Raw genomic sequence first — 15,485 nt, forward strand, 5'->3', positions numbered from 1 at the left:
ATTATCCTCCTTGACTCCTGTTGCTGGAGCATAGGACAGTTGCTTTAAATGACTTTAAATCTCATTTAAGCATTATCAAAAAGTGTTACTTTTTAAAAAATTAAAAATAGTTTAAAAAAAATCTTAAAATGTCTAAAAATAGTAACTTTATACTAAGAATAAGACTAAATGAGATCAAATGAAATCACTTTCTCATTTTTTTCAAGTTATAGTTTTATTTTAAGATCTGATATATAGTCACTTTACATGTTTTTTTGATAGCCAGTCTCAGCAGAATTTACATCAAGAAATGTATGAGATCAGATCAAATGAAATCAAATATGAAATTTATAATCTCAGTGACTAGTCTACACAGTGTGTACTGAACTGAAAGACTGTGTAAGTTGCAAATCAGTGACAGCATTTCAGAGAGAGTCATACAGTATAAGAAAGTCATAACTCTCACTTATATATACAGAGAATGAATCACTGTAATAAGTATATATATATTGAAGTAATACTTTTTAATAATACTCAGTCTCTGATATGATGAAAATAGAGTCTCTCTGTGAGATTCATTTTTATCAGAAGTCAGAGAATCTTATATTTCTTAAGATTATTTTCACATGTCTTATCTATGAAATTGATAAGAACAATCATTAATTTCAGTATTCTATTCTTGATATTATTTAAGTAACAGCAGAGTTCATTCTGATCACACTTTTTAAGTGTATATTTTCTAATTATTCATATTTATACAGATATATACTGATTATTTATTAGATGATATTAAGATAATAACTTATTACAGTTATATTATTCTCACTATAAGAGATACACAGTTAGTAATGAATATTGTAAAAACTCTGAAAAGTAAGTATTTTAAAAGTACTACAGCTCTGCAATCTTGATTTTTTTTATTTTTCTTTTTTATTTTTTTATTTTTCTTTTCTTTTTTTCTTTCTCTTCTTTTTTTCTTTCTTTTTTTTTTCTCTTCTTTTTTTCTTTCTCTTTTTTTTTATTGTGATTTTTTCTTGTTATTATTTTATTTTTTATTTTTTTGTTTTTTTTATATTTTATATTTTTTTTAATTAAAATGATATTAATTACAATCTATATTTAGAAAAGTAATAATATTTAATAATACTCTCTGTTAAATTTTCAATAAATGAGCACTATGTTATAATATTATGTAAGTGAGAAATGATTTCATAATCTCATTTAGTATCATTTTCAATAATAAGATCAGAATAAAAATATGATTAAGAATTTAAATATATTCTTTATCTGAGACTAGATTTTTATTTGAAAAGTGAATCTGAGATCTTTAATATTTGAAATAATGTGATTTGAAATCAATATAATAAATATAAATTATGATCAGAAGTAATACTTTTAAATAATATAATAATTATAAAGTTTAATTCTGATCTCAGACACGGTTACACAGTTAGTCTAGTCTGAGATAATATTATAGTGCAGACTATTATTACTGTAAGTAGACTAGTTATCAGAATTATGAATTTCATATTTGATCTTATTTAGTCTGATCTCATACATTTCTTGATATGAATTCTGCTGAGACTGGCTATCAAAAAAACATGCAAAGTGACTATATATCAGATTTTAAAATGAAATCATGACTTGAAAAAAATGAGAAAGTGATCTCATTTGATTTCATTTAGTCTCATTCTTGGCATAAAGTTACTATTTTTAGACATTTTAAGGTTTTTTTTAGACTATTTTTAATTTTTTAAAAAGTAATGCTTTTTGATAACACTCAAATAAGATTTAAAGTCATTTAAAGCAATAAAAATAATTTAAATTGAGAAGTGAAAATCATGATCTCATTTGAAAAATGTGATAAGAGTAGACAGTAAGTTTCACTGAGACAGTATGAGACTACTATCTAATGTTAAAACTGTGTAATAAAATCAGTTGAATTAATAATAAGACTATTAAAAAATCTAGTTCTGATCTCAGACACAGTCACATAGTCAGTCTAGCTATAAGAGATAAACTAGTATATTATTACAGTAAAACTGAACAATCTTTTACAGAGTACTATACTAAAGCAGCTCTACTAGATCTCTCTTATTAAGTTAATATTCACACTTCTCAAGATTGAACAGAGAAGAAATAAGACTTGTATATTAAATTAATCTAAGACTACTATAATATTAACTATCAGAGATTTGAATAAGCAGATATTAGAGATGTAAAGACAGTGAAATACAATTCTCTAGTAAGTAATAATCTTTGATAACACTTTATATTACATAGAACTATAATACTAACTTTGAAACAGAACTTATATACATTGATTACAACTGAAGATTAGATAAAACTATATACTTATAAAACTGAATTTAACTGCTATCTTCAATATAATCTGATGAATTTACATATTAAATCAATTCTAGAGTTATAGAAAATTATTAAGTGTATATATTCAACTATTATACTGTTAATATATGATATTCTGATAATTTCATTAATAGAGATGAGAATAAAGTGAAAGTTTAACTCAAGCTAAGATATTTATTACTATTACTGAGAATAATTATAAGAAGAAATAATCAAGAAACTCATGATTATAAAATATAGAATTATCAGACAGTTTAATATCTCTGATCACAGTATATCAGAGAAGTGTAGTTTTCATAAGAAAGTAAAGAATAAACTTATATAAGAATGTATTTAATTATTTCATAAGTATTATCAATAATTGTTATCAAATTCTGATTATATAAGCAATCACTGAATAAACTGAATAAGACTGAATTTAATCTTCAGTTTTAGTCTTATTCTGATTTTAAAAGAATGATTATCTTTCATAGTCTATTCTAAGAAATTACTCTTATTTCACTGTTCTTGTATTAAATCTGATTATTTTTCACACTATTTCTCTCAGAAATGATTCATTTTCAGATTTTTTTAATACTTAGTTCTGATGAGACTTATACTAAGAAATGTATAAGATCAGATTAAATGAAATCAAATGTGAAATTCATAATCTCACCGGCCAGTCTAGTAGTATCTTAATATGAGAAATTTAGATATACAGGTCTGAAATCTGTAGAGAATACATTAAATTCAGAACTTAAGTATCTCAGATTTCTAATAAATACAGAGATATATAAATTACTTTAATAAATTACTCTATGTTTCTAAGCTGAGAAGTTATTATTATATGTATTTAATTATTACTTCTTTATATTTTTCTGTATTCTGTTATTTTAATATAATCTCAACATCTGTATTTTCTTCTATATAATTAACACTTAATCTGTATTTAATATTATATAAGAACTTGTCATAAGCTCTGCTTGTATATAAGTATAATAAAAGAATAATAATAATAATAATAATAAGTTAACTGTTTTATATTTAAAAGAATTATATAATTATTCTTTGATGAAATAAAATAAGATAAAACTGAGATAAAAATAGAAGTATTTTAAGAATTTTCAATCTTATGTATTTTATTTACAATAATACACTGCATATCTATTTAAAAATAAAGAGATAAAAATAGTAAGATCTTTAAGTTATATAAATAATATTAATCTAGTTTACAGTTTAAAAACAATTAAAGAGAATTTAGAAATAATTATAAAAGCAGTAAAGAAAATCTTTATTAAAGTAAATATTAATTAAATTTAATTTAATATAAATAAAACTAAGTTAATTCATTTTTTTTCTCATATTTAATAAGAAAAAACTAAGTTTAACTCTTTTAAATAAAGAGATTAAACTCAGTTTGAATGTTAAATAACTAAGAGTATAATTAAACTTCAAGTTAAATTTCAAATATTAAAGAACTATTAAGATAGAAAGATTATTAAATAATATAATCAGACTATTAAATACAGAAAGAAATCTATTTTTTCAGACTATAAAATAATTATATATAATCTGTATAATAATATCATCTTAGTAACTGATTATAAAGTTTAAATTTAATAAAATAATTAAAGATATTTTACTAAACTCTTTCAAAGTCTGTAAAATAGAGTTTTAAGAAGAACTTTAAAAAGTATTTAAATTATCTTCTATTAAAATAATGAAAATTGAAGTCTCAGTGATTAAATAGTTAATACAGTCATCTAATAGTGTCTTAATATGAGAAATCAAGACATGTGAGTTTAAAACCTGTAGAGAATACATTAAATCTGAAACTTAAGTATCTCAGATTTCTAATAAATACAGAGATATATAAATCACTTTAATAAAATCACTCTATGTTTCTGAAATAAGAAGTTATTATCATATATATTTAATTATCACTTCTTTGTATTTACTATGTTCTTATTATCTTGATGTGATCTTAACATCTGTATTTTCTTCTGTATAATCAACACTTGATCTGTATTTAACATCATGTAAGAACTTATTATAAGCTCTGCTTGTATATAAGTATAATGAAAGAAGAAGAATAATAATAATAATAATAATAATAATAACATCTGTATTTTCTCCTGTATAATCAACACTTGATCTGTATTTAATATCACGTAAGAACTCATCATAAGCTCTGCTTGCATATAAGTATAATAAAAGAATAATAATAATAATAATAATGAAAATTGAAGCTTCAATTTCTTCATCTGCTATTAAATTTAAGAAAGTCTGTATAAACTATACTCTGAGAGTTATAAAAATAAGTTAATTCATATAATCAGAGAAAGAGTTTCTTCTTCTTTTTTACTAATTAACTCTGAAAATGAACTGAATTGAAATAGATTTCTTGATTGAAATGAAAACAATTCTTCAAAGAAAATGCTCTCTCAACTATACAGACTATGTTCATTGTGTGATTCGGAAGAACGTACGGCCGCCAGATAATAACGCGACCGCTTCTGAATACGCTTACGAATGTAAGGGGCTCTAGCGGCCACTAATTAATTTAATCTACATATAAGAAGCCGGCGGAATCACATCTGATAGCATGTCTAAAAATCAGTGAGAAGTACATGCTTCTCTGAGATGTGATAATTTCATCTATGAAGCAATTTGTAGTTATTATATCAGAGTAATTCTAAAAACACCTCAGAATAGAAGTGTATGAAGATGTGATGAGTGAAAGAGTATTCAATTGATACTGCTCTGCTTATTGAGAGAAAACTTCACACTCAGACAAATATCACATATGCAAACATAATAAGATGTGAGAAAAGAGAATGAAGACAGTGAACACTGATTCAAAGAAGTTCACTCTCTACTTAGAAGAATAAAAGAAGAATGACTATTATCAGAATTGTACAACAGTAACAGAAATCATAGAATGATAGACACTGTATAATTAATAAAAAATCTTCTCCAATAAACATCTCTTCTAATTAATATGAATAACACTCTTCTCTGCTGTCTGAACTGAAGAATATACAGGATCTTCTGAAAGATTTACTTAAAGCATGCATAGATTTCAAGGACAGAAATCCTTGTGTGCAACAACGGCAGCGGCGTACCTGGGTCGTATTTGCAACAGGGCCATCTCGAGGGGACTCGGTCTCGTGCGGCCGACCGAAGATCTCTGTGATGCCATGGAATCTGGAAATGATGGCGTGGGTAACAGGGAACAAGCGGCGAAACAATAAGCAAAACATGGGAATCGCTAATATAATATATATCGCCTAAACATATATGCAATAATGCAAGGACCCGAAGGCTGCTGATTACCAATGCCACGATGATGCAGTGAAAAAATTTCACAAGAAAAGAAATATATATCAGGGAAACGAGCCCCTGATGCATGTTCTGTGAATATACCATGTGCAGAAACACCGATGTATTTCAAATCTAACCATCTATGCCACGAGACATCGGTCCGACGCGCCCCTTCTATGCAGCATCAGTCCTTTACCTCAAAACAGGAAAGTAGACCCCCCAAAAAAAATCTATATTCCTCACTGAAAAAAAAAAAGAAAGAAAAAAAAAAGAAGAAAGGCGAAAGGAATGTAAAGGGCCGAGGGGAAAAGGAACATATTAAATCACTGCAAAGCATTCGAGATCTCAATCTCCACCTTTCCATTGAAGCCCTTCAGTGTAACACTCCGCAGATCCTGAACGATCCAATCTGCGCCAGCCTCCTTGAGCTGTTCAATCTTATGCGTCGACGTGAGGGCGACGACCTTGAAGCCCGCCGCCTTGCCAGCCCGGATACCCGAAGGCGCATCTTCAACCACCAGCATCTCAGCCCCATCTCCCAGTCCAAGCCGGGAGCGGCCCAGCAGGTAACATCGCGGATCTGGCTTGCCAACCTCCACATCTTCGGCAACAACCATGTACTTGGGGTGCGCGAGTTTCATGACCTCCAGCCAGCCATGGACAAGCGCTTTGGTCCCTGAAGTAACCACAGCCCAGAGGGCGCCAGCTTCGTCTAAGGAGTCTAACAGTTGTCGTGCTCCAGGTATTTCCACCGCGTCTCTGCCATCCTCCCTGGGGATTCGGCCTTCAACGTAACTCACGTCTAGTATATTTATTAGTCAGTCAGTGGAAATGGAAGAAAGCGTGTGATACATGATAGCCTTTGGAGCTGTGCACTTACATTCCCAGTTAGCTTTTTCCGGAGCAATGATTTGCAGGACATCTATGCTTCTTCGTCCGTGGGAAGTCTTCAGAATAACTTCAGGATCTAAGTTCAATTCAGCACCTAGTCTGAATTTTGACAAATACAAATCAGCACGGGGAAAGCTCCGCAAATGGTCCCCCTTTCCCCCTCCTCCCAAGATCTCATTATGATGCGATCGCTCTCTATTCAGTCACATAATATATACAATATCGACAATAAACGCATAAATATAGGAGAGATCTGTGACGATTCAATCGGGATGTTAACTAAACATGTACGAACCTGTGCCAGTGCTTGACAATCGCTATATAGGTCAAATCAGCACAATGCGCTTCAAGTAGACTAGACCCAGAACCCCGAGTTGAGTACTAGGGAGGGCGGAAAGAGGGAATAAAGGGCCATAGCCAACCAGGTGTCGAATCTATAATAGTGCCATCAAAATCAAAAAGGAGCCCGTCAAATGAAAAGGTTTGCGCCGGCGCAGTAAATGTCTCTGGCGAGGAGGATCCCATGGTGGTGATGGTGGGGTGGGTGCGCTGCTAATGTTTGAAGATTTGTAACGACTTCTAGGGGTATACTTGAAATTCGGAGAAATGTCTCAACAAAGATAACTGAAATATCTAACACCCTTATATACATACCCCTTGAAATATTCCTTTTCATCTGTTTTGCTGTGTTATTCCAAGTTATCTGTCCCCCGCGTTTCCCGAATTAGATCTGATAAAAGTTTCAGGCTAGCTGATTAGTCATGACAACATTCGGATATATATTCCCCCGATAAACACCGTTCTTGGCGCTCGAAATCTTGGCGTCTTTGCTCCACACAAAAATGTTTGATAGTGAAGACGAGACACGGAGGAGCGAAGAAAAGGCAGACAGCATTATCGGTGCTCTCCTTTTCTCGAACACAAACATTAATTTCTTTTCTTGACTAATTTTGGAAGCAGAGACTTTTCAAAATGGTCAAGCTTGGTATAACTGCCTACTTCAAAGTTCCTATTTTGACGCTGAAAAGCCACAGCTTGACCAAGTACTAACGTCGTTATTTTTTTTTTTCCTTTACAGGCAAGAAGTCCAAGCGCACGCCGGTAAGGCTGCGGCATAAGATTGAGAAGGCCAGTGCAGCGAAACAGAGGAAATCAAGAAAATTGGCGAAAAAGGTATATTTTAACCGAGTCCTGGGTGCGGATATTGCTGTTCAGCGGTGTATAGATTCTCTCCAGTTGCCATCAACCAGCTAACGATTGGTCTTTCCATTTATTTCAGAACCCTGAATGGCGGTCAAAACTAAAGAAGGATCCCGGTATTCCCAATCTGTTCCCCTATAAAGATAAGATCCTCCACGAAATTGAAGAGAAGAAGCGGTTGAAGGAGGAGGAAACCCGGCGCATACGGGAGGAAGCTAGGAGGGCTCGTCAAGGCGGCGCGGAGGATTTTCAAGATGCGCAACTGGAGGACGAAGACATTTTGGACCAGGACGATGATTTGATAGATGATGATATGGACCAGGATGTTGACGAGTCGAATCCCATGGCTGCATTGCTTGCCTCCGCTCGGGCGAGAGCGGCTGAGTTTGACGGCGAAGACGACGATGATGAAATGGATGAGGATGACATGGATGAAGATGACGACGATGAGGATGAGGATGGTGGTGCTCCTTTGGATGACTCGATGGATACGACCTTTGAGAAGTCAGCGCCGAAGGAGACTTCGAGACGGGCATTTGACAAAGTATTTAAGCAAGTCGTTGCTGCCGCAGACGTCGTATTATACGTTCTTGACGCTCGAGACCCAGAAGGTACAAGATCAAAAGAAGTTGAAAGAGAGATCATGGCTGCAGATGGGGGATCCAAGAGACTCATTTTAATTCTGAACAAGATCGATCTTGTTCCACCGCCTGTTTTGAAAGGCTGGATGCTCTACCTTCGACGATATTTCCCTACCCTACCATTAAAGGCGTCAACAGGTGCTCCAAACGCCCACAGTTTTGATCACAAGCAATTGACAGTCAAAAGCACGTCGGAAACTCTGTTCAAAGCTCTGAAGTCTTACGCCCACAGCAAGCAATTGAAACGTTCAATATCCGTCGGTGTCATAGGATACCCTAACGTCGGCAAATCCTCTGTTATCAATGCACTCACTGCGCGCCTAAACAAGGGCTCTTCCTCGGCATGTCCAGTTGGTGCTGAGGCCGGAATTACCACCAGTATCAGAGAGGTAAAGCTCGACAGCAAGCTGAAGCTCATCGACTCACCCGGAATAGTATTCCCCAACGCAGAAAAGGGGAAGAAGAAATCATCCAAGAAGATCAATGAGGAAGCTCGCCTTGTCCTCCTCAACGCCATCCCTCCCAAACAAATTTCAGACCCTATCCCCGCCGTCACCCTCCTTCTACAACGACTCTCTTCCACACCTGCCCTCCTCTCCAAAATGCTCGATGTCTATGGCATCCCTCCCCTTTTCCCTACCGATGGAGACAAGACGAATGATTTCCTAATCCAGGTTGCCCGAAAGCGAGGCCGGCTTGGTAGAGGTGGTGTTCCAAATATCAACAGCGCGGCAACGACGGTTATTACCGATTGGCGGGACGGACGTATTCAGGGATGGCTTGAGGCCCCCGTTATTCCAGGAGCTACTTCCTTGCCTGCTGCAAATGGCCCCAGTAACATGGCTGCGGTGAGCGGTGCAGATACCAAACAGATTGTCAAGGAATGGGCAGAGGAATTCAAACTGGAGGGTCTATGGGGTGATGGCGTCCAACTGGATGACGAGATGGTTGTGGAGTAATCCCCTTTTTCTACTATATCATTTATTGTTTTCTTTCCTTACTGTGTATTCGAACGGATATCAAAAAGGCGCTTTTTGAGGTATATTGCAATTGCTTAGACGGTTTTCAGGGATAAGTCATTAATGTTATTTACTAGGATTACGAGAATATATACCTACTATTTTTATGCAATCTACTTCTAATGACTCTTTATATGTCATTTCTTCTCTGCACACGGGAGAAAAGACGTTTATGGATACTGAATCCGATTTCCGCTCAACATTGATTTCCGACTTCGAATCGACCCCTTCAACCTTTTAAAAAGCTATAATCATGAAGTAAATAAAATACATTCAAAATATATATAAATTAATATAATACGGTAGATTCTTATCAGGCATGGGATATTTATATGAGTTGAAAAAAGATACATCGTTAGTACGCAAAAAGCCTGAGCCGCCGAAAAACGCGTATTTATTTATCGATATCTCTCCGCCATATCATATTAAATAATACAACACCACGCACATCTCTTCCACATTATCCCCTACCGCCTTCAACGACGACAGAGAGAAAATAAAATATCCGTCAAACGCTATTGTAACCGAATCAATTAAATCACAATATCTCTTACACCGGCAAGATTGCACAGTGATTCGCGTATCCCCGCTCCTCCGACCTCCACCCTATCTACACACGCGTGAATTAAAGAGAGTCGGAAAATATTACAACCTCCCCCCTCCCTCTCTCCCTCCCGAAATAATCGAGTCCACGGCCAAAACAAAAACCTTCACACTCAGCTATATCTCCCAAGTCGTATATATTTATACAGTAATATATATATTTGCCCACGTCCTACACACCCTCCCAAATGCCGCCGCGGAAATCCTCGTCTTCCGCCGCAGAGGCCAGCAGTCATGATGAAGAACAGAACGCGGTAGCGGAGGGCTCGAAAACAACCGGGAGTGGTGCGGACCCTATTGAAACCGGTGTAAATGTTGAGGTGAGATTTTATATATCCAGCCTGTAACCAACCTGTTAATTGCTTGCTTGCTGGCTTGTTTCCTCTCCTCGTGTTGTTTGGCCTCCGTGTCTTGGTGATCCCATCGTTGCGTGCATGTGGATGATGATGCGCTGGGGTGGAAATGGAAATTAACGGGATAATCCGACATACCTTTTACCTAGCTATCCGCGAAAAGAGTATTGCTTAGAACGAGAAAGCTGATATGTTTCGAAAATATATATGGATCGAATGTACAGGACTACCTCCTCCCGCGAGCTCTCACACAACGATTGGCAAAGAGCGCTTTGCCTCCGAATACCTCAATACAGAAAGATGCGTTGCTAGCAATATCCAAGGCCGCCACGGTATTCGTCTCGTATCTCTCATCACAGTACGTTATCCTGCCACCTTGTTGGGGAAACACCTATATATATCTGAGACGGCTCCCCTAGCCTATGTCCCATTCTATTATATAAAGCCCTTGCTCTACGTCTTTATCCCGACCCCGGCTTCAAATTCCCACTTCCCCTTCTTTCCAAAAAAAAGGCCTTAACTAACCCACCACCCGTAGCGCAAATGAAGAAACCGAAAAGAAAACCATAACCCCACAAGACGTCTTCGCCGCCCTTTCCCAGATAGAATTCGAAGCTTTCCTCCCGCGCCTCGAGCGCGAATTAGCCGTGTATACTGAAGCCGCAGCGCAGAAGCGGAGGGTGAAAAAGGATCGCAAATCTGCCGCCACCGTTGCGACGACAGGGGTAGGAGCTGGCGTTGGTGCGGCGGGGGTCGTTTCTGCTGCGGATGAAAGTGAAGATGATGATGAGGGTGGGAGGGGAGAACCAGGTGCTAAGCGGCTGAAGCGAGATGGCGAGGGTAGCACGGAGATGGCGATTGGGAGGTCGAGGCCTGGCGTTGGTAGCGGGAAGGGGGTGGAGGGGGAGGGGAGGGGTGGAGGGGATATTGCTGGTGATGGTGATGGTGGTGATGATGAGACGGAGGAAATGGAGGAGGAGGATGTGTTGGATGATGACGAGGAGGAGGAGGAGGAAGGAGAAGAGGAGGAGGAGGAGGAGGAGGAGGAGGAGACGCAGCACAGTGGGCGGGATGGGGATGAGATTGATATCGATGCTGATGCGAGTGATACGGCTAGGAGGAGGAGGGGAGGGATGCATCCGGACCTAGATTCGGGGAGTGATAGTGATAGTGATGGGCTGTGATTTGGGTATTTATGGGTTCTAAGGTATTTAAGGTATTGGGTTAGATGTACTTGGCCAGCCTTTTTTTCTCATGTTTGTTTGCCTTTGGTTCTTTGTTATCGCGTTAGTTTTCCTTTTTGCTCCCCGTGTTAAGCTTTACTATCACTACCATTATTTGTAGTTGTTGACTTAGTTGCGAGGATAATGGCTGTGTGTGATGCGGGTTAAATCAACCACGGTGGTCCTATCACTTCAGATACATATTTCTCTCTTGGTATTATTATTACCCTATCATTATCACTATTTCTATTATGGATCAAATATGCCATCCCACCCATAGTATCTCGTTCCGGAGTATCAGAATGTTTGCATAAAATAAGCCGATGCCATTTTCGTGGTAACTTCGCATATCATTGCAAGTTAATGCCATAGTAACTAAACGCCGCCACATCCGCTCTGTATAGGACGACCTAAAGGTGTAAGATATGCTAGTAATCGCAAGCATAGGGTCACTGGGGACGGGCCTATTCACCGCCACGATATTCAATGTGAAGAGCAGTAGTATACAGTTGCTGAGACGGATATCATATGCATGTGTGCTCTATATACGTACAAAGCCTCGGGTTGCTTCAGAAAGAACAAACCCACTGCTCTCCCATATTCCCTCTCTGTAATAACCAAGCACCCGCAAACGAACAGAGGGAATGAAATGGAAGAAAAATGAGGAAGAAGCGCAGAATATAGATTAAAGGGAAATGAAAGACTTTAAAAAGCTGTTCAAATGTACAAATGTAGATGCAAATGATAGCTCTGATGCCGTTGCTGGTTGAATCTGATATTACATCACGCATTATGTACCTGAAGACCGAAGGGAAAAAGAAAGAAAGTAAGAGAGCAGATATAAAAATCCATACGGTGACCGGAAGACTGAATAGATGACCTGCACGCAAGAGGGCGGGAAGGTGGCAGGCATGACCTGATACCCACACCCTGACACGCAAGAGTTTGGACAAGACGAAAAGCAGAGTCTTTTGAAAGGGGTTGAAACAAAAAGTGCGAGAAAAAATATCAGCCAGCAAAAACATGAATCCATGCAGAACCTCCCTCCGGTAGACCAAACTCCTTTCTTCAATTCAAGGACAAACCACAGAGCAGAATGAAAGCAAAGAAACAAAAGGAAAAATATTATAATAAGCCCAAGCCAGTCTTTATTATACACTCTCACTCCCTGCAAATGAAAAATAAAATAACATAAAAACTATCAGGAGCCCGGAATTCACAGGAGCGGTAGTTTGTAATGTAGCATTTCGAAAGTCTATGTGGGTATCATGCATCATAACCGGTGCGGAGGGACCAGTAATGACAAAGAGAATGGGAATGGAAGGGCAAAATTGCGCGTTCGAAGGACACAGGTCCAAGAGAAAACAATACTCCAGTAACGTGTACATTGGCCAGGGCCTAGGTTCTTCCTATATTCTTCTCTACTCGCGTCTAGTTTAACATTCTCTCAAGGTCAGGTGGGATGGTTCCGGTTGGTGAGATCGTGGCTTTGTCTTTCCAAGGTGGGGTGGAGGTCGTCTCGATAAACATGGGGCCATTATTACGAGCCGCACCAGGTGATATAGCATGCATTGGCTTAGCCAGATCACTTTCGATTGGGCTCGGTGCCTTTTTAGTGGTGACCGTGGTCTTGCTGGACTTGCTAATGCGGAACTGTTGATCGATTTTCTTTGGTTGACTATTGTTCGTTCTGGCTTTCTTTGGAGCTCCCGGCTTCTTCTGTGCGGGTTTCCTAGGCTTCGTGGCTTTCTGACCAGGTTTCCCGGATAACAATGATGACAAGGATTTTTTAGTCGGTTTATCCGCAAGGGGGAAAGGAATTGGCGGTTGGTCTTCAACGTTGAGTGATTCATCCTGGCTCGATGAGGGTGTAAGGATACCAGTACTCTTTTGAGAGTTCTTGAGCGGAGGGACAACGACAGAGAAAGGGCCTTGTTCCTGTTTGACTCGTTCGACGTCTGATGCAGTACATTCCTGGATAGTATCGTCGCTATCATCGTCCCACGGCTTCATATTAGCTTGCCGCGCAACTTCATCACAATCGCCTTTGATGACGAGATCCCAACAGTCCTCGAAGCCTCTTCCGACGGGAACTGGTTCGTGATTTATCCACATAGTAATTCCGTCTTTCCGTCCCCGGACGACGTGGCACATTTCTTTGACAATTCGTCGAACTCCTGGGATCTTTAAAGTGGTGCCAACAACAATTAAAGCATCAGGCCTAGCACGTAAGTCGGCTGTAACAACAGAACCGATAGCCTCTTCGTCAGGATTATGTTCATTGTAGAGAACTATTCTTGGTCTCAGCTTGCCAACACCATGACTTCGCTGGCCGGTAGTTGTGCGAAACTGGTCTGTTTCGCAGCATTTTCGACACAAGGGCGGGTCGGGCCCTTGGAAAAGTTCTGCTTCAAAATCAGATGTATGTCTGCACTTCTGGCAGACCATCTTTTCAAGTCCACCGTGTAGCTGAATGGTACGGGGCCATGGTGCCCTAACGCCGAGTGGAACCTGAGTTGCCAGAGGGGGCAGCGACGTCTCAATGCCATCAACATTCTGTGTATATAGTCGCATTAAACGACCGTCCTTTGCAAGCCGAGCAAGAAGATGGTGGAAAGCGGTAGGCTGAGCAGAGGCTGCCATTCCAGACAGCGAGCGAACCATGTCGTGGAAAGAGGAAGTCATGGTGTCATCTTGATACACTGACGCGTCAAACAACTGCTTCCCCGAGGCTTTAAGTTTGTGATCCTTTCTCAATGTTTTGAATAGGCCATGGGAAGAACGAAAGTCAGGTACTGTGGAATCATCACGTCAGCAAAGAAGCGCCATGAAATTTCGAAGCAAGGATGTACCCACTCCCAGCAGAGACCGAAATTCCAGCGCCAGCAATCACAACAATTTTGCGCTTTTTATGAAGAGCCTTCAATAAAAGGCCCAGTTCATCTGTCTGGTTTGCAAAGCAATCAGTGGAAGCCAAAGACGCTAAAGATAAATCGAGGTGTTTCGTTGATCGTGGCTTCGGCTCGACTTTTCTCCTCTTCTTGGTTGGGAGCGCGGTGTCTTGCGATGCGGAAAGAGAATCACTTGAATTGAGCCCGAAATTGTCTTGAGATGGCGGAGGCGATGGAAGAAAACTTGGAGGAGGGGATGGTGATGCTGGAGGAGAGCTGAGATCTGAGGAATCCCCCCAGGGGTCGAATGGACAGCCCATTGAGGCGAGACGTGACGACGTGTACAAGGCAGGGGAAGAGGGTAAGAGGGTAAGGGGGGTGATAAGGGATCGCGAGACAATATAGCTGGCTAAATCATGGGGGTAAGATAGGCGATCTGATGGGCGTTGAGTGAATAGGACTGATGACCACGATAGGTGTTAGCGGACAGAAAGATGACAGACGTGAGGTTGGATGTTGTGCGTTAGCGAGGGGACTGACGGTTTAGTGAACAATAAATGGATGGAGACGGCGGGAAGAAGGATCAGAGCCGCAGCCAGCGCTCCGGCCACGCTAGGCCCGATTCTGTACATCTAACCACAACACAAAAACCAAAACAAACATTATTATATACAGATATCAGGATATCAGACGGCGAGGGGTGAATATGGAGCAGCTTGCAACCCTGGAAAGGCAAGAATCTGTATCAAGTGAGCTAGCTGCCTATCAATGGGAAACTGATGAAAGCTTTACACCCGTTGATTTTGATGGATAACACTTGGCCTCTACTACAAAACTTTTTATTTATTCTTTTTTTGAGAGACAGAGGGGAGTTATTCGTATATCTTGTTTCACTTATGAGAGTAAAAGATGTTAAAATACACTGTCTAATCTGATTTCTTATTCATTGTGAGAAATTGATCTTTATCTGCTATAAAGATAATAGAGTGTTTCTTAAGTCAATTATCAATTTTAG

General features: G+C 38.6%; 4 protein-coding genes across 4 annotated transcripts; 2 read left to right on the plus strand and 2 right to left on the minus strand.

Moving 5' to 3' along the window:
- Positions 1–5,176: 5,176 nt before the first annotated feature.
- On the minus strand, positions 5,177–7,282 carry BDCG_05452 (glycerol 3-phosphatase 1). Its single transcript, XM_045421132.1, has 4 exons — positions 6,963–7,282; positions 6,836–6,857; positions 6,530–6,639; positions 5,177–6,451 (listed from the first exon to the last, which is right to left on the minus strand). Exons 1-4 carry the CDS (start codon positions 7,063–7,065, stop codon positions 5,973–5,975), a joined length of 714 nt encoding a protein of 237 aa, XP_045277084.1. The 5' UTR covers positions 7,066–7,282; the 3' UTR covers positions 5,177–5,972.
- BDCG_05453 (GTP-binding protein) lies at positions 7,210–9,713 on the plus strand. The gene is made up of 3 exons (XM_045421133.1): positions 7,210–7,525; positions 7,619–7,713; positions 7,820–9,713. Exons 1-3 carry the CDS (start codon positions 7,513–7,515, stop codon positions 9,338–9,340), a joined length of 1,629 nt encoding a protein of 542 aa, XP_045277085.1. The 5' UTR covers positions 7,210–7,512; the 3' UTR covers positions 9,341–9,713.
- On the minus strand, positions 9,713–15,256 carry BDCG_05455 (SIR2 family histone deacetylase). The gene is made up of 2 exons (XM_045421135.1): positions 14,436–15,256; positions 9,713–14,374 (listed from the first exon to the last, which is right to left on the minus strand). The coding sequence occupies exons 1-2, from the start codon at positions 14,788–14,790 to the stop codon at positions 13,011–13,013; spliced, it is 1,719 nt and encodes a 572-aa protein (XP_045277087.1). The 5' UTR covers positions 14,791–15,256; the 3' UTR covers positions 9,713–13,010.
- Positions 9,762–11,880, plus strand: BDCG_05454 (uncharacterized protein). Its single transcript, XM_045421134.1, has 3 exons — positions 9,762–10,323; positions 10,581–10,714; positions 10,895–11,880. Exons 1-3 carry the CDS (start codon positions 10,192–10,194, stop codon positions 11,538–11,540), a joined length of 912 nt encoding a protein of 303 aa, XP_045277086.1. The 5' UTR covers positions 9,762–10,191; the 3' UTR covers positions 11,541–11,880.
- Positions 15,257–15,485: the final 229 nt, after the last annotated feature.

This window comes from Blastomyces dermatitidis, assembly GCF_000003525.1.
Source record: "Blastomyces dermatitidis ER-3 genomic scaffold supercont1.5, whole genome shotgun sequence".
Classification (NCBI taxonomy): Eukaryota; Fungi; Ascomycota; class Eurotiomycetes; order Onygenales; family Ajellomycetaceae; genus Blastomyces; species Blastomyces dermatitidis.